General features: G+C 40.5%; 1 protein-coding gene across 1 annotated transcript in view; it reads left to right on the top strand.

Moving 5' to 3' along the window:
- The window catches only part of NELL2 (neural EGFL like 2), a 113,867-nt gene extending 93,432 nt beyond the window's left edge, over positions 1 to 20,435 (top strand). The window contains exons 16-20 of the mRNA XM_035128429.2: positions 3,640 to 3,780; positions 8,818 to 9,011; positions 9,748 to 9,924; positions 10,914 to 11,138; positions 19,686 to 20,435. Of these exons, the coding sequence (XP_034984320.1) occupies positions 3,640 to 3,780; positions 8,818 to 9,011; positions 9,748 to 9,924; positions 10,914 to 11,138; positions 19,686 to 19,736 (788 nt within the window). The 3' untranslated portion in view covers positions 19,737 to 20,435. The remainder of the gene's footprint in view (positions 1 to 3,639; positions 3,781 to 8,817; positions 9,012 to 9,747; positions 9,925 to 10,913; positions 11,139 to 19,685) is intronic.
- The last annotated feature ends 1,913 nt before the right edge of the window (positions 20,436 to 22,348 follow it).

Genomic DNA, 22,348 nt, shown 5'->3' with positions numbered 1-22,348 from the left:
GATGGGAGTTGTAGTCCAGCAACATCTGGGAACCCAAGGTTGAGAAAACCTGGATTAGACAGTTCATCTAGGTCTGGAGAGTCAGCTATGAAGGTCACTGGATGACCCTGCACCAATCATTTTTAGCCTGATCTACCTTGAGTCCCTTGGAGGAAAGGTGGTGAAATAAAATGAATAAACAAATCACACACATGTTTGTATGCATTAGGACAAGGGGTATCCACATTACCCACTTTGCATGATTATTTTTTATTCAACATGTTTAGCTAATCCACTGCTACATCTGGAATTGAGAAGAAGGCAAAATAAAGCTGTGTCAAAACCTCCAGATCAGTGTCCCTTGGCAATGTCTCCTGGATTTGAAACGTAACAGCACTGGAGACGAGAGCTGAGAATTTTACAGGCTGAGAATTTTCATTTTGTTTGTTACCTTACGTATGCTTTGTATGCTATGGTTTTTAGTGTGGAACCTGCCCTGGAATCCCTGTGTGATGAAGGGTGGGGTAGAAATTGAACAAATAAAACCCTTTGCAACACCTGCTAAAGAACTGCCACAGGGTTCCAGCTGGAAAAAAAGCCCTGGCTCCACCCATCATTGGTTTTCCCTCCAGCGACTGTTGGCATGTTTGGCTGGTCTCCACCTACAGATTATCCCTAAGGACATGCAGACCTTGGCAGAAACAAAGGTTGTCCATCCCTTACCTAAAGGGATGGGCTGCAGCAGCAGCTTTAGACCTCTAGTTTAGAGGGTAATAGAATACTATTCAGCATTGACTAACTGCAGGCATTTTCAGTGGAATTGGTTGTTAGCAGACAATCTGTCATTTCCTAGAGACCAGCAGAGTTCTTCCATCAGCATATTAATGGCAGACAGTCATACACAGCTCCATTCAACAACTTTGTATTCTGACATTAGGAAATGAGAGGAGAGTATTTCTTTCTTTATTGGCATATGTGAAAGCATTTCATCCGAAGTGATATTTCTTTTGATATTGGTTTGTCAGTTTTTTTGGAAAATAAATACAGAATAGTTATTTTGGCTGTCAGTTTACCAATACTGACATGTCAATCAAGATTTGCCCTCCCCCTTATGAATAATCAGTAAGAGTGCTCATAAAAATGCATAATGCCTCTGACTAGGATGCTCTGTTCATAATTAGGAAGTTTACAGCGTCACAGTGTTGTTCTGAAGAGAGGAGTACAAAAATTGTTTAATTCATTAATACACCTTTGACCTAACTTGTGTGTTTTCTTTCCTGTTGTTCTCAATAAATGAATCCAATCTCTCAGCAAGAGAGAAATCTGTCTTTCAGTATTTTGAATGCATATTGCTAAGTAGTTGCTATAATTCTAAATGCAAACTCTCCTTACCTCCCTTTGCAACAAAGACTGCATTCAACATTTTTATGGTTTTGGCTTGGAGATTTTCACTATTCTAAACTATCAAGAATTCTGTATGACAGCCACTGTAGCCTTTAATTCAATGGCTTAGTTCAGACATCATGAGGAACTATGGTTTATTGTGATGTGAACCTTGCCTCTCCCTGGATTCACCAGCAGTTTTGCCACACTTCTCCAATTTAGTTGTAGGAAAGAAATTGGAAGTTTTTGCTTTCAGTTTTGATTAATCACAGCTTTCTGTTACATCCAAGCTCCAAACTAGTTAATTTTAACTATGGTTTGTTTTAACCCAGTCTGTTCCTAAATTATGGCTTGAAGCTTTGTTTCAAACAAGTCATTGTTAAAATTAACCAGTGTGTTAGGTGGGATTGATCAAAAATTGTAGCTGAAACTTCCAGACTCCTCTTTGTGGCCATGTCAGGAGTTTGCAAAACCAGGGGGAACTATGCTAGTTCCCATCATGCTAATCCATGGGTTCTCAAGGCATTCAGATTTGGCCAATATGAACTAGCAGGTATTGATAGCATCCAAGGTGTCAGATGAGCAGGAGGAAGCATGCAAGGCCAAGCTGAAGCTAGGCTCATTCCCATCATAATAAGTCGTGTTCTACTATGATGTCCAACATGGCCAATATGTGGTAGTTGGCATGAAAGCATCAGACAATCATTTCCAAGGAACACAGTGAGGTTTCTGATGATAGACTTTCATTTTTCCTTGTGTGTTGTATAGCATATCCAAATGCATTCTTCCTGCCAACATAAAAAGGTTCATTCCCTCCAAATCAACACAATTCTCCTTGATATCTTCATCTCATCTCCCCCTGCCACCCAATATCTCACTTACAACTTCTTTCCAAGAGCATGCAAAGGCAGAGGCAGAAGGGAAGTTGGGCTTAAATTTGCAAATAGTTTCCTGAGCATAGTTTGTTTTACTGGCACCTAGGGATTCGTTACAGAACTGGAAGGTCTGGTGTAAATTTTCATCTGTAGCTGCAAAAACATTTGGGAGGGAGGGTGTGAAAAGCTGTAATTAAAAGTGTTGGGTTTGGATTTGCTGCTTAATACTATAAAAGGGTAGCCAGAAGGAGGCTTAATGGTCTAATGTGTATGACTTTTTAAAGTCATATCACAGAGAAGATGGTAACCTGAGTACACAACATTGTAGCATGCTATTTACATCATTAATTACCCAATGTATGCATTATGTAGATGGGGGAGGGGTCCAACCATAGTCTTGGTTTGCCGTAACTGGGAATATAATATTGCTAAACAAGATAGATTTCAAATTATGCATTTTCCCCAAAGTATAATGAAATACTATGGTTTTTTGAGAGAGCTGGATCAATTGTTCCTATGTGGGTTTTTGTTTGTTTGTTTGGTTTTTAATACACCAGCTGCTGTCCTTCCTGTTTCTGGAACTAATTTGTAGAGAACTGTTCACTACTTACTCTTTATTACTTTAGCAAACTCTAGACATAGATTTGCTTTACTTCTCTTTTTGTTGTTCCACTTCTCAGGGAAGTACTAAACAGCATCAGCAGAGATTTGGTACAAACGCTTGTGTTGCTTGAAAGTTCTACCTTTTCACATTCTCTGGGGAAACAATATGTAGGTCCAGGGAAATTGTTTGTTACAGATCGAAAAGCATTCTAATTATTAAGAATCAAATGGTGCGATTCATATTCAAAAATGTGTTTAGGACTATTCTCTCTCTTCTATCAGCAGTCTTTGCAGTCATTTTCGAGCAGCATTAGCTCCTAGATAATGGGAGTTAGGATTTAATGTCTTGACATTCTACAGAAATAGATAATCCTGGTTTACATGAGGCAGCCTAGTGTAAGGATTGCCGGGAGGAGATAATGGCTAGAAATATAACTATTGCTGGAATCATATTTTCCCCGCTTGCCATGGTCAGTTGAAACGCAAAGCTGTCTGTTTATCATTTGTCTTCATTGAATGAATTAGAAATGTTTAAACAATACAGAGTATAATTTAATGTTGTTTTGTTTATGGCTCTCATTTATTTTTCATTTCACATTTTTTTTTCCAAGAAGGCTTGCAAAGTTCCAGTTCCTATTAGATTTATTGCATACTAGGATATGGAGTTTAAACACTTCTGCTTAGAAATATTCATATATCCATGAATGCATCAGTTTCTTTTGTGTGTCCACAAACAGCAGCTTATGCTAGTTTATGTTACAGTCTTGTTGCTGTTTTCCCTTTTCTGTTTGATGAACAGACATTGATGAATGTTCAGATGGCTTTGTTCAGTGCGACAGCCGTGCCACCTGTATTAACCTCCCTGGATGGTACCACTGTGAATGCAGGGATGGCTACCATGATAATGGCATGTTTTCACCAAGTGGAGAGTCATGTGAAGGTCAGTAAAGGGGTAGCATAATTTATGTGCTTTCGCTGTGAGTCATGCTTGGTGCAGCTGACTTTAGCCTGGTTTGCATGACACTCTAAGCCAGACTTTGGCTTCGCTCAGTGTGGCGTAGCAGCAAAAAGGACTAAAGTGGCTGCAAAACCCTCTCTAAGAGCTCACACTTTTGCATGGCCTTCCATGTTGTGCAAACCAGGCCCCAGACTGAATTCATTGTGCTTGGGCCATCCTCAAATGTAAGCTTCAAGGTACTTTCTGACCCAGGGAACTTAAATTCTTTGATGACCTAAACAGACAAAGGGAATTGTTTTTTAAAATAATATTAACCTGCAATTAATCAATTGGTACACAGATAGACAGACAGACAGACAGACAGACAGACAGACAGATGATAGATTTCTCCAGAAAACCCAGGATTTCTGTGACTGAGGATTTTTCCAGCAGTGTGAATTACTCAGAGCAGACGCACTGAAATTAATTATCACGACAAAGTTAGGTCCGTAAACACCAAAGGTTCTGATCTGATTAGAACTTAGTTGAATGCCACCCTATATCACTTCCAGAAAACCTACCACACCCAGACCAGAAGAGCAGCCTGCTCTTCTGCATAACCAAGTAAAAAAGAGATTCGTTTTCTCATAGATCATTCCTGATTTGCTTCTCCTTCACAAAGAAACAGGAGGGTCCTGGCACTCAGTGGTACATATTCATGTCAACAAAGGCACTGCACACTATAGCTTGGCTACAAAGCTAAATCCATGGAAGGAAAGAGGCATACAAGGCGCCATCCAACTGTCTTAGGGAGTGTGCTCCAGATTTGTGTGGGGTTTACTCCTTAACCTTTTCTTCTCCTAAAGATGTTTCAAAAGGCAGCAGGTATGGATTTTTCCTCGAGGATTACTCCCCAAGCCTTTCTCACGGGCGAGTATGGCAGCAAGGCAGTGGAGGTTTCCTTCTCCTAGAGTTTTCCTTCTCCTAGATGTGGCAGTGGGATGTTGTTGTGCAAGAGAATGCAAAAATAAGCATGTTGCTGGTAATGTTTGTTGCTCAATAGACTGTGCAGCTTTAAAATGCCCACTAAGCTCAAGAGGATGTTGGATGCAGCCCTTAGTTCTATCTAGTGCTAAACCAGAAATGCTAGCCTGTCCCTATCAGCCATTCAGAAACTATGAAACTGGGCAGAAATTCAGCAATTTCCTCAGGTGTGGGAGATAGGAGGAATTCTATGAATGGTGCAGAATGGCGGGCGCAGGCTTATTAGAATAATTGGCAGAGGTCTCGTTGTATTGTTTTCTTCCTTTAAGAAGCAACTTATTTTTTTCCACCAGTGCTGGAGCTGCAAATGACACTCAGCGACCTGCCATGTTCTGTTACAGTGCCTCACTGGGAACGGCATATTATGATGTAGTGCCATTCCAGGCTAGAACTGGGGAAAGAATGATGGCGCCTTCCAATGACCTGCCCCATCTCTGCTGCTGTCTCCAGATAGCTACAGTATGCAGGACTGTATGCTCAAATACAGTCTGAAGGCATGAAATGTGTGACCAGGCTCAGATTATATAGTAAGAATCCCTGATTTAAAAATCTGGGAACTGATGAAGGAAGCCAGGCATCAGGCAAACTCAGCCCTCCAGATGTTTTGTGACTACAACTCCTACCATCCCTAGCTAACAGGACCAGTGGTTAGGGATGATGCGAGTTGTAGTCTCAAAACACCTGGAGGGCTGAGTTTGCCTATGCCTGAAGTAAACTGTGCTGGCTATTTTGTACACATGGGCCGTATTAAAATGTAATGCCTCTATTGGAAGGTGCACTATTCATTCTACTGTCTATGTGCATATAGGGCGGATCTGAAGGCATTAACTTGTGATCTCTGTTTAACCGTAATGCTAAAGGTATGGTTCACCTCTTCCACTGCTGAGAGAGAAGTAGATTGCAGATGCAATGCTAGCCATATAATCACACCTAAATTTTACTGGTTTCTGAGTAAAAACCATCTAGTTTTATGTACTTCCTCTTTTGCTGTAAATAATAAATATACATTTTAGGGAAACCTCTTATCGCACAGTGAAACTACTGCCACCCATGGGGTAATATTATGCTGCTTTTACATTTTGTAGAAACTACTGCATTTAGCAAAAAGCAATTTGAGCAACAGTATTTCAAGCTTAGAAGCACAGGGATTGTTGGGTGCTGTGACAAATGGCATTACATAGAACAGCAGGTTAGTGGGCATGCAGTTATTTTAAGCTGCAGCTCTTCTAAAACAAAACATCCAGTCATATTTATTTATAAGCTTTGGGTTGAAATGTATTTGAAGGAAGGCAACACAGCATGTTGAGTTATGGTCTGTTAAAACCAAATTGTTGCGGGAGGGGGGATTTCATTTTCTCTAAACCTAAATTTCAAAAATTCTCTCAACTTTTTTTGGTATCATTGATGGTCCAGATTCTGTACATAATCATACAGAAGGAAGATGAATCTTTGAAGGTCTACCAGTGGAATTTTTGTTCTCTTCTCGGAGATTCTTTTTCCCTTCCAAGTCAGAATGAAGCCATGTCTGTTATGTATCTTCTTCTGCTGAAGGTTAATTCTCAGGCGGAAGGGATAAGCAGGGCTATCACACACATCCAGATTCAAGACGTTGGATTGTTTGCATCATGGGATAGCAATGGGGCAAAACCTGAAAGCAACCAGCTTTACTTTCAAGCAAAGATTGGAAAGCTAGGACTGAGATGCAAAATATTGGCCCCATATTATATAAAAATAACACAGAGAAACAATTGGCTGGCACATATTATACACATATAGTCCGTTAATACAGAGGGGAAAAATAAGGCTAAATGTTCTACATAGCATGGCAGTACATAATGAAAGACAGCACAATTCTGTGAGGTAGAAGCTGCAATGCATTTATATAATGCATCATTTTAAAATGACATGGGAGTGATAATAGTGACATACCACCTGGTGCCTGGAATTAACGATAACTCCAGGCTCCGACTCCCACTCTCTCCCTTCCTTTTGCTGTGTGCAGCAATAATTGACACTCTGTTTGGTCCCTCCATTCTCAGTATTTTATGGTGCTTGGTGTTCCTGTTACAGCTGTAAACAAAATGTCAACCACATAACTCACTCTTTATGGTGGTTTGCTACCAGTCCAAAATCAAAGCGTAGAGCAAGATTCTTGCAGGGATGGGTGATTTGTGGTGCAACACTTTTGCAGATAACGGCTGAAAGTTTGATGTTACTAAATAATGCAGATGTGTATTTCACTTGTGCAGGCTTTATGTCTATTTCCTTGCATATTTTTTTGGGGTTGTTGCCGATTTTCATAATATTTATTTTCAGAATGGCTTAGGCACAGGACAACCCTGTCTACCTGCACAATACTGAGACAAAAACAAAAACAAAAAACCAAGTATTACGCAGCAGCTTGCAAAATATTAAAGTTAAACAATTAGAATTCAAAACAATGCTAATACATATCAAAACATAACATTTAGGAAATGTAGCACATGCTCCATGCCTGCAACCCAAAGGCTTTCCTGAATGCTAGTTTAATGAAATTTTAAGGTTGCTTATCACTCTTCTCTTTTAGACAAAATTGCAAGCAATGAATGCAACCAAGAGCTTGCTGATTTCAGGATGTAGGCAGTGTTAGGCTTTACTCAGAGTAGACCCACTGACATTAATGAACATGAGTAACTTAGGGCAGATGATTTCAATGGGTTTACTTTGAATAAAACTTAATTGGATACAACTCACTTTCTGTAACTTTGTGAACTCGAAGTCGGACAACCTCTAGAGAGCAAATGACAACATGTGTGAGAGAATATATAGGCACATTAATTTGTAAATACAGTGGTGCCTCGCTAGACAAATTTAATTCGTTCCACAGGTCTTTTCTTATAACGAAAAATTCGTCTAGCGAATCCCATAGGAATGCATTGATTTTTTTTATTTATTTTTTTTGCCCATAGGAACACATTAATTGAATTTCAATGCATTCCTATGGGAAACCGCGATTCGCTAGACGAATTTTTCGTAAAACGCATTCGTCTAGTGAGGCAACCTCCACTAGAAAAAACCTTTCGTTAAGCAGGGCATTCGTTAAGCGAGGCACCACTGTACATGGATATCCTGCTACTAGTTTAGCCAGGCCTGTGCAGAGCTTATATGAGGCCTGGTGTGTGAGTCTTGTCTATGAGATGTGCCACTGCCTCATTTGAACTGGCAGTGGCACATTTCTGGATTTTGCTATCAAAGCTTTGCAAGTGCATACATTTTGCACATGGCCATTCCACCCATTAGGTCCCCAGTCCTCCAGATGGTCGCTGACTATTGGCCATGCAGCCTGGGGCTGATTGGAAATGTAGCCTAACAACATCTGAAGGGCCAAAGGTTCTCCAGCCCTGGTGAATGTTGTGATGCAGTGAAGATATGCCAACTGTAGATTGCACCAGCAAGGCAGAGAGAGCTCAGTCTGGGTCTACAAGTCACATGCAAACTTAAGGCTTATCTGAGTACTTGGCAGTTCTGCTTTTTCCAGTGCCACCCGGGTCCTCAATTCTGCAATGTAGGTTGGGGCTGTCTCAAAGAACCCTCAACCGTTCTTCTCCTCGTATGGGTCCCAACAGCCCCACATATTGGGCTAGCAATCAAATAGCCCTTTGGCCTGGCCCAGTCAACTTCAAGGCACCCATGAATTTGAGCCTCAGAAGGTTGGAATCCAATGGTACAAATATTGAATAAGAATACTACCACAGTACTTAAAGCTAATATCAGGAAGTTCATATAAGAATTTCCTTGCTTGATATACAGTAAGTAAGGGTCTGCACAGTTATTTCACTTGAACTTCCACTCACGTAATTAATGGTGTGTAAATTGTAATACGAAGAATTTAGACTTGAATGCATATAACTATGGAACTGAGGCTTAATGGCCGAGGATAATTTCTATCAACTATAGCCAGGCCAGTTTTTGTTAGTGTCTTTAGTTTAAAATCAGTCCATGGCTGTTTCTTTGCAGACATTGATGAATGTGCGACAGGAAGGCACAGTTGTGCCAATGACACCATTTGCTTTAACTTGGATGGTGGCTATGACTGCCGGTGTCCCCATGGGAAGAACTGCACAGGTGACTGTGTCCACGAAGGCAAAATTAAACACAATGGGCAGATTTGGGTTTTGGAGAACGATAGGTGCTCTGTCTGCTCCTGCCAGGTAAGTCTGATCGGCATTAGCAGGGGGTTCTTTGAGGGGTGGGAGAAGGTGAAAAAGCAAAGCAGGAAACTGAAGATAGAATAGTTTGTCCCCCTCCCCGAGGGATGAAGGTGGTATGCTTAAGTCACCACTGCCGATTTACTGAGGCAGAAAAATAAGCAATTTAGCCCAAATTTCCTGTTTCCAACAGATGGCAAGGTGGGAGGAGCTGTCGGCAAAACTCACTTGCCACAATTTGCACCAACAGTAGCTCTTTAGAGCAAAGTCACAGCTGGATCCAACCCACTATATTCAAAGAACATAGCCCATCCTTATTTGAACCATTATATTGTCAATTGCACACAATATTACAATTTTTTTATCCTTTCCTTCATTTTAAATTAGCTTTGAGAATTTAACAAGAGCCCTGCAGACTTACACAAAGGCCTATCTAGTTGCATGCAACAACACACTCCTCACTTGTGACTGTTGCTCTGAGGCCGTGGAAGTGGAACTTGGCCTTATCTTCCATGAATTAGTCTAATCCTGTTTTAAACCACTCTCGTGGAAGTGCTTTCCATAGTTTAACTACCTATGCACTGTGTGAAGAACCATTTCCTCCTTTTGACTTCCCTGAATCTCCCATTCTTAAACTAGTTCTGTAGCTTTGCAGACTGTTAGTTATTCATTTCCCTCACCATAGTTATGCAAGCTGATTCTAATTTTTACTGCATGCTGCTCTGTCTTGCAACGGTAGAGTGGATACGTAATGTGTCGGCGAATGGTATGTGATTGTGAGAACCCCACAGTTGACTTATTCTGCTGCCCTGAATGCGACCCAAGGCTCAGCAGTCAGTGTCTACATCAAAGCGGTGAGATCTTATACAACAGTGGAGACACCTGGGTTCAAAATTGTCAACAATGCCGCTGTTTGGTAAGTCCTCCTCCTACAATAGACAATTAAATCAAAACCATTTGCAATCATTATGAGTTACATCTGCCTTAATTGTTCTTTTATTATTGTTTCAATCAGTTTTTAAAAAATTTAATTAAATTAAATTTTTCTATTGCTCAATTGATCAAAGACTGAACATTTCAGACTGTAGATAGAATCATAGAATTCTAGAGTTGGAAGGGATCCCAAGGGTCATCTAGTCCAACCCCCTGCAATGCAGGAATCTCAGCCAAAGCATCCATGACAGATGGCTACCCAACCTCTGCTTAAGAAACTCCAAGGAAGGAGAGACCATAACCTTTTGAGGGGGACCATTCTTACTGACAGAAAGTCCCCCCCCCCGATGTTTAGTTGGGATCTCCTTTTTTTGTAACTTGAAGATACATCTAATCACAACATGAAAATCTGTTGTTCATATTTGACTGTAAAAAAAAATGGATCTAGGGAATAGAAATATTGCCTCATTACCAATCATGGTTGAAAGAGCAACTTGAAATAATTGGAACCCAAGGAGTACACTGCAAATATTTATTGAAAGTGAGTCCTTATCACAGAAAGAAGATTCACCCCAGCACAGGGTGCAATTCAAAACACACTTGACACCTTTTGAGATCCATGGAACTACATGAACAATTCACTACTTAACACTGTATAAATCAATGTGATTTTAGCATGCCCAGTTTTCTCAGAGCTAGATCCTTAATCATTCAGTTTCCATTGCTTGCCTTTAGTAACAAATCCACATAATAAACCTCTGCCATTTTTTTTGTTAGAAGTCCCATTGTTAGAAGTCCCAGGTTAGTGGGAAAATGCACCCCCAGCAGCACTCAACATGTCCCTCAGCCTGAACAAGCTTCCCTGTCCCTTTTTATGATGGTATAATAGTGTCTTAACATAATATGAATGATGATGATATAACAACATAGAATTAATGCTCCTTTGTCCATTTTTTTATTAAAAAAAAACAGCAGGGTGAAGTGGACTGTTGGCCCTTGCCTTGTCCAGATATGGAGTGTGAATTCAGCACCCTCCCTGAGAATGAATGTTGCCCTCACTGCGTCACTGACCCATGTCAAGCAGATACCATTAGGAACGATATCACCAAGACTTGTCTGGATGAAACCAATGTGGTTCGCTTCACCGGGTCCTCTTGGATCAAGCATGGCACAGAATGCACCCTCTGCCAGTGCAAGGTACTGAAGAGCTAAATTGAGCCGTAGAAGGGTCTTTTCCAGTTGGCCTTACAGTTTATAAATATTGATGCATCTCATCTAGTCACTGGGATGCCTCTTTCCACACTTGCGACATAAATCATTCAGTGTTGTTGACATCATTCTTTTCTGCCAGGGGGGCAGGAGCATTCAAGAATCTGGATAATGGTTTAGATGTGTACCAGCAAGGCAAAATTCTCAAAGTCCACACACTGTCTGACCTTGAAGCTATCTAGCCCTCTATACATCTACATATGGTATACTTTTTATGGAAATATATTGGCTCAGCTGTGATTGCCGATCTTGCTGTTGTCAGGGTTTGGGGGGGGCATTTTGAAGATATTTAAACTATCAAACGATTTCTCATATAGGCTATAAACTTCTACACCTCCCCTCCCCGCAAAAAAAAGCATTTTCTGTCAAGAGAAGAAAATTACCCAAGACAATTTTGAAGCTTTGCGGTGATCAAACACTTTTTCATGTTCTGGGGAGGCAGAAATGGAAATACAGCCATTGCTTCCTTGTTTTTTATAAAGTGAAGGGAACAGAATCCACATGATAATTTGGGTCTTTAGTATTCCTCAGGGTCAACAAGAGACACTTATCTGAAGAATGAGGTGTGGGAATGTTCAGGAATGTGGATGAGGAGATATTGTTTAATATATCCTATCCCCGCTTGCGCTAGCAAGCACAAAACTTTAGCAGAGTAAAACATTCCCCTTTTGCAAAATACACAGCAGAAGAACGTTTGCGCAGGCTTGATTTAAGCCACTAAAATAAAGTGTATTTTCCTGGTATTTCCCCTTTTTCCCTCTTAAAAGAAAAGACACAACACAATGCTCTTAAAAGTATAAAAGATGTTTACTTACAAGCATCTCGAGGTACAGCACACTCAAGAGGTAGACTTGCTTAGTTAAAAGGTAATATATACATTGTGAAGTTCACTTATAAGAAGTGAGACTCCATCTCATCTCTCTCTCTAGGCTGGAGGCCTTGAGGGAGAGACTCACTAAGATGTGTGTAGTCCAAGAGGTCTGGTCCAAGAGAGAGAAAATGGCTGTTTCCTTCAGGATTTATCTGCCACTTCCTCAACTCATTTGCATGTGAAGGAAGAGGAAACTACGCTTAGTCATATCCTCCTCCTCAGTCCTCCAAGTGGACTATCTAGGGATTGTTGTGACTTGACTGCACTTAACCCTTTGCATCCCACAAACCCCTTCTCAGGCAATTCACAACATACACAAAAACATACATAAACAACTTTAATCAACCACCCAAGAGTCCCAGCTTGCCACGAAGATCCTGGAACTTCTCTCTTGGCAGGGGCTTTGTTAGGACATCTGCAGTCATCTGGTCAGTGTTGCAGTAACACATTTCAACAAGTCCATCCTCGATCACCTGGCGTATGTAGTGGTACCTGACCCCAATGTGTTTGGTGCGTGCAAGGAACTTTTCACTTTGTGTCAGCTTCATACTGCTCTGATTGTCCTCCATCAAGCTGACAGGTCCCTTCCTTGGCACGCCAAAGTCCTTCAGGAGTTGATCCAGCCAGGCGATCTCTCTGCAAGCTTCCGAAGCCGCAATGTATTGGGATTCTGAGGACGATAAAACTATACATTTCTGTTTATAACTTCCCCATGCAATAGCTCCGTCCCCATACATAAAAACATAACCACTGGTGGACTTATAATCCTTATTATCCCCAGCCCAATCCGCGTCAGTATACCCAAGCAGTTTAGGGTCTCTGACGGCTGGCAGTTTTAATTTACAGTCCATGGTTCCCTTTAGATAACGAACAACCCTCTTAACACCAGCCCAATCATGCTCAGTGGGACAACTTACTTTCCTACTTAGGATCCCCACTGCACTTGCCAGGTCAGGTCTGCATGTGGTAACCAAATACAAAAGTTTGCCGACTGCTGACCTGTATTGCGTGTTGTTTGGCAGCAACTTCGAACCTTGTTGATTCTTCAAGAAGTCTGTGGCCATCGGTGTCGCAACTGGGTGTGCATCCTGCATCTGCATGCTTTCAATCAGTTCAGTTATCTTTTGCCTTTGGCTGAGTAAGAACGATCCATCCTCTTCTCTCTCAACTTGAATTCCCAAGTAGTATTTCACTTTTCCTAGTTCCTTGACCTCTACTTCTCTGTTGAGGTGTTTGACTATGTCTTTATAGTCCTTCTCATTTGACGTAGAAATTAAAAGGTCATCAACAAAGGCTAAAATGTACGAAAACTGTCCATCCCTTTGTTTGGTGTACAAGCACTTATCAGCAGTCCCTTGCTTGTACCCAAGCTGCACCAGCATCTCATGAAGTTTCTGGTTCCAAGCCCTCGCTGCTTGCTTCAAACCATAAAGTCCCTTCTGCAGCTTGCACACTAGATGTGCCTCATTTGGTTTAATGAAACCTTTGGGCTGCTTCATATAAATCTGCTCAGAAATTTCGCCATGAAGAAAGGCTGTCGCAATGTCAATATGGTAAACCGACATTTGCTTAGATGCTGCAATACTTAAAAGTAGTCTGACAAACTTTTGTATTTGGTTACCACATGCAGACCTGACCTGGCAAGTGCAGTGGGGATCCTAAGTAGGAAAGTAAGTTGTCCCACTGAGCATGATTGGGCTGGTGTTAAGAGGGTTGTTCGTTATCTAAAGGGAACCATGGACTGTAAATTAAAACTGCCAGCCGTCAGAGACCCTAAACTGCTTGGGTATACTGACGCGGATTGGGCTGGGGATAATAAGGATTATAAGTCCACCAGTGGTTATGTTTTTATGTATGGGGACGGAGCTATTGCATGGGGAAGTTATAAACAGAAATGTATAGTTTTATCGTCCTCAGAATCCCAATACATTGCGGCTTCGGAAGCTTGCAGAGAGATCGCCTGGCTGGATCAACTCCTGAAGGACTTTGGCGTGCCAAGGAAGGGACCTGTCAGCTTGATGGAGGACAATCAGAGCAGTATGAAGCTGACACAAAGTGAAAAGTTCCTTGCACGCACCAAACACATTGGGGTCAGGTACCACTACATACGCCAGGTGATCGAGGATGGACTTGTTGAAATGTGTTACTGCAACACTGACCAGATGACTGCAGATGTCCTAACAAAGCCCCTGCCAAGAGAGAAGTTCCAGGATCTTCGTGGCAAGCTGGGACTCTTGGGTGGTTGATTAAAGTTGTTTATGTATGTTTTTGTGTATGTTGTGAATTGCCTGAGAAGGGGTTTGTGGGATGCAAAGGGTTAAGTGCAGTCAAGTCACAACAATCCCTAGATAGTCCACTTGGAGGACTGAGGAGGAGGATATGACTAAGCGTAGTTTCCTCTTCCTTCACATGCAAATGAGTTGAGGAAGTGGCAGATAAATCCTGAAGGAAACAGCCATTTTCTCTCTCTTGGACCAGACCTCTTGGACTACACACATCTTAGTGAGTCTCTCCCTCAAGGCCTCCAGCCTAGAGAGAGAGATGAGATGGAGTCTCACTTCTTATAAGTGAACTTCACAATGTATATATTACCTTTTAACTAAGCAAGTCTACCTCTTGAGTGTGCTGTACCTCGAGATGCTTGTAAGTAAACATCTTTTATACTTTTAAGAGCATTGTGTTGTGTCTTTTCTTTTAAGAGGGAAAAAGGGGAAATACCAGGAAAATACACTTTATTTTAGTGGCTTAAATCAAGCCTGCGCAAACGTTCTTCTGCTGTGTATTTTGCAAAAGGGGAATGTTTTACTCTGCTAAAGTTTTGTGCTTGCTAGCGCAAGCGGGGATAGGATATATTAAACAATATCTCCTCATCCACATTCCTGAACATTCCCACATAGGGTTATGGCGGCCCAGAGTTGCGTATTTTGTGTATTTTTGAAGGATTGATTTGGATTGTGATTTTGAGCTGTGTAGGTTTTTTCTATTAGAGTTTCCTGGTTGAGCACATGGTCTCTTTGTTCTGCAGTGTGCTTGGGGGATTAACTACCCCTCCCCTCCCTCAGAGTTTGCAGCACTGAGATAGCTCAGAGGTAGTGAAGATATTTTTGAGATTTTTGAGATTTTGATTTTGATTTTTGAAAGATTTTAAATTTTGGAAATTTTGGAAATTTTTGAAGTTTTAAGATGGCAAGCTCCAGTTTTGGTAGTGAGGCAAGACCAAGTTTTATGCTGCTGGATGACAATAATTTTGTGCAGTGGAAGCAGCGCATTTTAGTTTATCTTGCTGCTAGGCGTGTTCTGCAGGCCATTAAGGAAGAAAAGCCTACAGGAACCGATGCAGAAGCTTTAGCCAAGATAGAAGCTTGGAGTATTAAAAATGATGAAGCCAAGCACATAATTTTGAGCAGTTTGAGGAATGAGCATCTATCGATGATAGATTTTGAAGATGATGCATCTAAGATCCTAGAGGACATTGAACGCATTTATGCACAATCTACAGAGAGTTCCTATAGATACTTGTTGGATAAGTTACTCAAGTTGAAGATGAATTCTAGAGAAGAGTTTACAGAGCATTTTAAGAATTTTTCTGAGATTGTTCAAAGAATTGGCCTTACTCCCAGAGCTTTTGATGATGTGACTAAAGTAACGTTTATGCTTGCATCATTGGGACCTACGTTTGCTCCATTTAAAAGTATAATGGATCACACAAAAGGTTTAACTTTTAATGAGCTTATCAACCATTTAAGAGAGGGAAAAAGGGGAAATACCAGCAAAATACACTTTATTTTAGTGGCTTAAATCAAGCCTGCGCAAACGTTCTTCTGCTGTGTATTTTGAAAAAGGGGAATGTTTTTACTCTGCTAAAGTTTTGTGCTTGCTAGCGCAAGCGGGGATAGGATATATTAAACAATATCTCCTCATCCACATTCCTGAACATTCCCACATGAGGGCGCATAGTGATATGCTGGCGTGACTCTTGCAACCTTTAAAAATAGTTAAGAAAAAGGGTCTGGAATAAACTGTTCTCATTCATACAAGTGATGGAAAGTGCATTTCCTACTTTCCTCACTGAACCCAAACAAGTACTCTACCTGCTACACCCCACCTTTAGGGCTCTTCAGTTTAGAGAAAAGGTGAGCAAAGGTGCATACGGTTCTTCACGGTGCAGACAAAGTGGATAGAGAAAGGTTTTTTCTCCATCTCTCATAACACTAAAACTCCAGGACTTCCAATGAAGCTGAATAGGGGAAGATGTAGGGTAGACAAAATTGGCAGCTTATAGTTATGGAAGATGCTCCCACAGGAGGTTGTGGTGTTTACCACCTTGGATAGCTTAAAAAAAGAAGATTATGAATGATAAGGCTACTAGCCCTCATGGCTATGTTGTGCCTTCCCGGTTGGAGGGAGGATGCCTTCAAATACCATTTGCTGGGAATCACAAGTGAGGAAAAGGTTGCAGTCAAGTCCTACTTACAGGTCTCCCATATGCATCTGGTTGTCCACTATGAAAACAGCATGCTAGAGTAGATGGATTATTGCCTCACCCAGTAGTGTCTTCCTATGTTCTTAACTCATAACAATAAACTGAGCAGAATTAGCTAAATGGAACATTTATCACCTCCTCTTCCCAACACCTTATTATGTCATCCATATGTTCCATGCCTGCACAGCTTTACTTGAAAGTATCTCACATGCATTCAGTGGGGTTGGCTCCAAGTAATGGGGTACAGGATCACAACCTAACAGTGTAATCCTTTACATGCTTATTTTGAAGTAACTCCTACTGGCTTCAATTGAGCCAATTTCTAGGTAACTGTGTATAGGATTGCAGCCTAGTGGGTGAAAAGAAAACACAGCTGTAATTTTAGGACTGTGCACAACTCACTGATCCACTGTAGGGGGTGCTCATCTGTGGCCCCCATGTTGTGACCCAGGGACCACCCACCCCATATCTATTCCCAAATAAATTTAGGGGTGGACTAATTGTTTTTTTTTTTGTTTACCCTATGGATTTATCAGCATACATCCAGATTTTATTTTTCCTTCTAACCACATACACAGGGGAATGACTGGGGAGGAATATGTGAAATGAAAGAGCAGCTGGGTTTTTTTTTTAATGTTGATGCATTGGAAATCATAATATACCACTTTATCCTTGAAACAGAATCTGTGCTTTATTTCTTGCCTAACATATGGTATAAGCATTTTGGCACCTGAATTTTAAAACGATTCAAAAAGGTCATTCAAATTAGACTAATAGTACAGTATACTGTGTATACAGTAAAAAAATAAAGAAACATTAATGCCCTGTACATTCATAGAGTGCATCTCACAGAAGGTCAGAGCTGCAGGATAAGCCTCTGTAGTCAAGCTTACAACAAAATAGGTTTACATAAAATCATTTAGGAATTCAGAAAAGCCGGGCATCGGCTGAAGCAGCTTTAAGCACAAAACCATTTTAAAACCGCAAGTGGGAAAAGTGAGCAGCAAGATTGCTGTCATGGTTTTCTAGGACCCTGCCATACAGCAAGTCAAGAAAATAAAATAACAAATTGCCCAAATGCAATTCTAAGCAAACTTGTTTATAAAGGCAGTAACTATGTGATGTTCTTAACATGGGTCTGCCATCAGAAGTGGCAGCCCCATGTCGACATCTTTCCTCCTGTAATGTCTAAGCACAGCTCAGTGTTCTGGCATTATGGAGTCTCTCTTTCCACACAGTCACCAGCAACAGCCAATGATAAGAAAGCAGAGAAATGCATAACTCAAAAATATACAGGCAGGGGTGGATCTGCTGCGAAAATGGTGAGGCTTCACCATTCAGGGCCCCTAATCCTGGAGGGGCTCCAGAAGCGACTTAAGTCCACAGTGCTTAAAACCTTTGGGTCTGGTAGACCCAATTTGAGTCACAAGACTCAAATGGATTACTACATTGTTGTATATATTTCAACAATCCCAAAGACAGAGAGTCAGTAGCACAGATGGTGAAAAGGTGTGGTGAACTGTCGTGGAACAACCCCATTGGGTAACAGTGGTTAGCCAGACCTTGTTGCTGGTTGCGAAAAGGCCCCCCTAACTGTTCAAGCTTCAGGGCCACAAAAATGTAGGCCCGCCACTGTACACAGATAAATGTGCCAAAATATTACAGAGACAATTTGTTTCTTCACTTGCATCCCAATATGAAGATAGGCATGTAGTTCCCACCAAACTTCTACTGACAGCAAGTAAATTCAGTCAGAATTGACATGTAATTGCATTTAGTCCTTTCAAGTGTGTGACTTTATCAAAAAGTGTTTGCTTTTGTTTTGGTATTGTTTTTCTGAATGATCACCAACTTTAAATCTTCTGTACTGTAAGAGAACCGGACTGGGAAAGGGAAGAAGAAACAATTTTATTCTCCCTTCCTTGAATAGTTTAAGTTTATTCAATCACATATTACCCTCTGTTCATGGGAAATGTGTGTCGGATGAAGAAACATAAGTTATCTTTGAGTTTGGGGGTCCAAAGGCACCACAAATCCATGTTTGCAAATTTATCTATTTAGTGCCTTAATGTTCTGCCTTTCCTCCATCATGAAACTCAAGGTTGCATACAATAGATGGGCCATCCAGATGCTGCCTTGACCCATATCTGCTTAGGTGCAGCAAGGTGGAGGCATCGTGGCCCTAGGCATTATAATCGGGAGAAATCAGGCCCCACCCACAAGCCATTTAAACCGAGCTACATGGGGAAAAGCTTATTTAGTACTGCTTGCTAGAACATACAGTCCAATTTAAACCAAAGCAAATGGATTTAAGCTAATTTACAATCTTAATACCTCAATTTAATTAGCTTCTGGACATGGTTATCCATCTCGTGTGCATCAGTACCTTTATAGCTAAAGTGAATTGTGGAAACTGGCGAAAGTTATTTCTCCAGTTTCATTCACCTAACAATTCAATTTAATGGAAACACTGCTTTAAGTTAGGCTTCTAAAGAGCTTCTGGATCAGTTACTTCTGGCCAGTGCTTTTATCTTCTGGAAAAATAGGTGCCGGTACTCACCATGAAGTTATTACAGTAAGTGCCATACTTTTTAACAACAACGAAAGTTCAGCCCTTGAGTATCTCCTGAATAAAAAGCACTGCTTCTGGCTAGTAAAACTGGTGAAAAGGAAGGAAGGCTACTGTAAGCTAGAAAAAAAGTTGAGTATTATTTTTTCATGCAGTCCTTTCTTGACATTAGTGAACAGTGCTGGTTCGTGTGGCAGTTTCCTCCTTGGAACTGCTGACCATTCATGACATACTCTGCACTGTGCAAATGTGTGGTTGCTGACAGCATGGCTCAGCAATGGAATCTGTCTCTGCCATGCAAATGCATTGGATGATTGCCTGATGGGAACTCAAATTGCTCTCTTTATGTTGACATTCAGAAGTAAAAAAAAGGCACTAAGTTAATTTTCACTGGAAGATCAGAAAGAATTTAACACAGAATTAATGGGTAGGAAATGCTGGTATTTCAGCACATCTCCCAGCAGTCATGTGTAAATGCTTATACTCTTGTTTAAACAAAGTTGTTTGCATGAATGTAAATCACTTTCTCTTGTTTTTCTTTGTCTTCTCTAGAATGGGCATGTTTGTTGTTCGGTGGATCCACATTGCCTTCAGGAACTGTGAAGCTAATGACCATGTATCACAGGCAGGCAGTTTCTGGCTATAGAATTTTTTCCTTTGCAAAAGACTTATAGACCAAAAATTGTATAAAGCCAAAACTGGAGCAAGACCAGTTTTTACCCCCAATTAAAGTGCAGAAATGCTATGAATTGAATGAGCTGTCACTTTCCTCATTCTGGGTGAAATGTGTAAGACTAGTAATGACTTCAGATGTATAAACCTGTGTTTGGGTGTGAGGTTCCACTTCTGGTCCAGTCTGTGTTTGACATCATTATGTAAGATACTGGACTAGAGGAAAATTGACATGTTGTGCATATAAAGGTGTCAGAATCCTCAAGAATGTAAAAAGCTTTCTGGAGTTTTGAAAATACACCTCATCCATGGCCACAGATTTATTTATTTTGTAGCCTAATGATATTTGAATCTACATCATCATTATTTTTTATTGCTCACTACAGAATTTGCCAGAAATCTTTTTTAAAAGGAAAATATCTTTTGGAAACACTGAATGTTGCAACAACATATGTACAGCTCTGAGAAACTGATTCAAGTTATTGTAAAAAATAATAATGATAATGCACAGGCATGACTACTTAATATTGTCTGATGGGAGAAGTCATCTATATTTCCTTGTTCGACTGCACTTAGTTATTGACTAAATTTGTTCAGTATAAGCTCGTTCTTGTGCAAAATTTAAATAAATATTTCTCTTACCTTATACTGTTGAGTATCTGTCATTGTTGCGGGCTACAGAATGCATTCTTTCATTGCTTTTCTTCTTTTGCTAACATTGCTGTAAGTAAATTTTCCCGTTTGGCAAGTTTTATTTGACATAGTACATACTGCCAGGTCTTACCTCTGCAGCCGTTTACTTCAACTGGTTTTAATGGGGCTTTTGCAGTGGAGGTTCAATAGCAGCTGTGTTTGACAGACAAATCAAACTCTGTGGATGAAACTAGCAGAATCCTATGCATGCTTACTCAAAGGTAAGTATCACTGGATTTCCTTGAACTTATTCCAAGGTGGTGTGGATAGGATTGTAGCTTTATGCCAGTCCTCTAAAATCCTTCATAAACCCTCCAGTGTACACTTGCTTCTGTGTAGACGTGTACAGGATTGCACAGTTATTGGTACAAAGTGAAGCAGCTGTTAAAGGTTTGTTCTTCTGAATGTAGCTAGAACTTCACAACAATGGATTCTTTGACAGTTACTGGGATGATCATCAGATATGTCTTGTACCAAGATATGCATGGTAATAATCTTCAGGCCCCAAATATAAATTTCTGAAACCTGCTTTTTAAAGGGTAAATCATTTTCACAGATGCAAGCTCTGATTCACATTCCTTTCTCTAATGTGTTGCTCTGTTTAATAGATTTGGGGAAAAGTGGAACTGCTTTCACAAACTCGTGTTAGGTCAGCAGTATTACTGAATCTGGTAGAATTCAATATGTGAGCAGTATCTTCTGTGCTTTGGGTTTAGTTTAGTCTATAGCATCTTGCCAAAACGGAAAGACCTACTGTGAAAGAGGCCTTCGATTAACATATATGCACATTCACCACTTGCATTATGAAGGTGTCACACTCTGAAGATACATTTAATTTGACCAAAGTACTGGCAACGCTGTAGCACACAGAGGGGTAGTATACTCTATTATAGTGCATTTTTTTGTGGCAGGAAAGAGAAAAAATGTGTGATCCAGAACTGTTCTGTCCCATGGGTCCAAGTACAGAGCAGGGTGAAGGATTGACTGATGCCCCAAAGGACCCAGTTGTAGGAATTCCAAAGAAAGACCAGTGTGATCAGTTCTAGTGCTTTATTATACAGATAAAATGGAAAATGGTTACACACAGCAACTAACGGAACCAAAACTAAGGCTCGAAAGCAAGCTGATAAGCATATGTGATCTCATTTTACAGCTTGCACAAATTAGTCCCAAGGTTATATTGACCTCCAAGTTTTGTTTACAGGCTTTCTAGGACATTTGACATTTGCCCCATTTGGTTCCATGAAGAACTAAATGTTATCCATTTTGTGTGTGTGTGTGTGTGTGTTCCCTTCTGTCAAACTTCATGCAAAAACTTTGTGCCTTGCAGACTGGGAAAGTTTGCCCATATCCTCAAAAACAGAAGGAACGCTCTTAGGGTGGGGTGGGGTGGGGGAAGCTTGGGCATAAAAAAATGCAACAATGGGCCATTTTAGCATCCGTACTAGATGTTTGTTTTGATGCTTTCCCCCTTTCCTCTTCTTTTTACTGAAAACCTGTGAGTTTGTATACAGTTGCTTTCTATAAAGTCATAGGCTTTGGAAAATACCAAATTTAAAACACTTTTAAATAAAAGCACTACCATATGTCTGCAGGTAATTCCTTGAGGGTGAATAGCTGCTGGACAGCATGTTTGCATATGTTTGTGTTAAAATATGGTTGGAAAATGTCAGACTAGCGGTTAATTGCAAAAAAGAAAGAAAGATAAAGATCTTAAATGTTTTGTGGAAAATAATGTAACATTCTGCTGAAAACCATGAAATCTATCGAGTCTTTCAGACTATATCTATTCATATACAGATACATGGAAATAAACACACACACTTTCATTTTTTTAAAAAATTATATTT

This window comes from Zootoca vivipara, chromosome 10, assembly GCF_963506605.1.
Source record: "Zootoca vivipara chromosome 10, rZooViv1.1, whole genome shotgun sequence".
NCBI classification, from domain to species: domain Eukaryota; kingdom Metazoa; phylum Chordata; class Lepidosauria; order Squamata; family Lacertidae; genus Zootoca; species Zootoca vivipara.
This window is presented reverse-complemented; position numbering and strand designations above follow the sequence as displayed.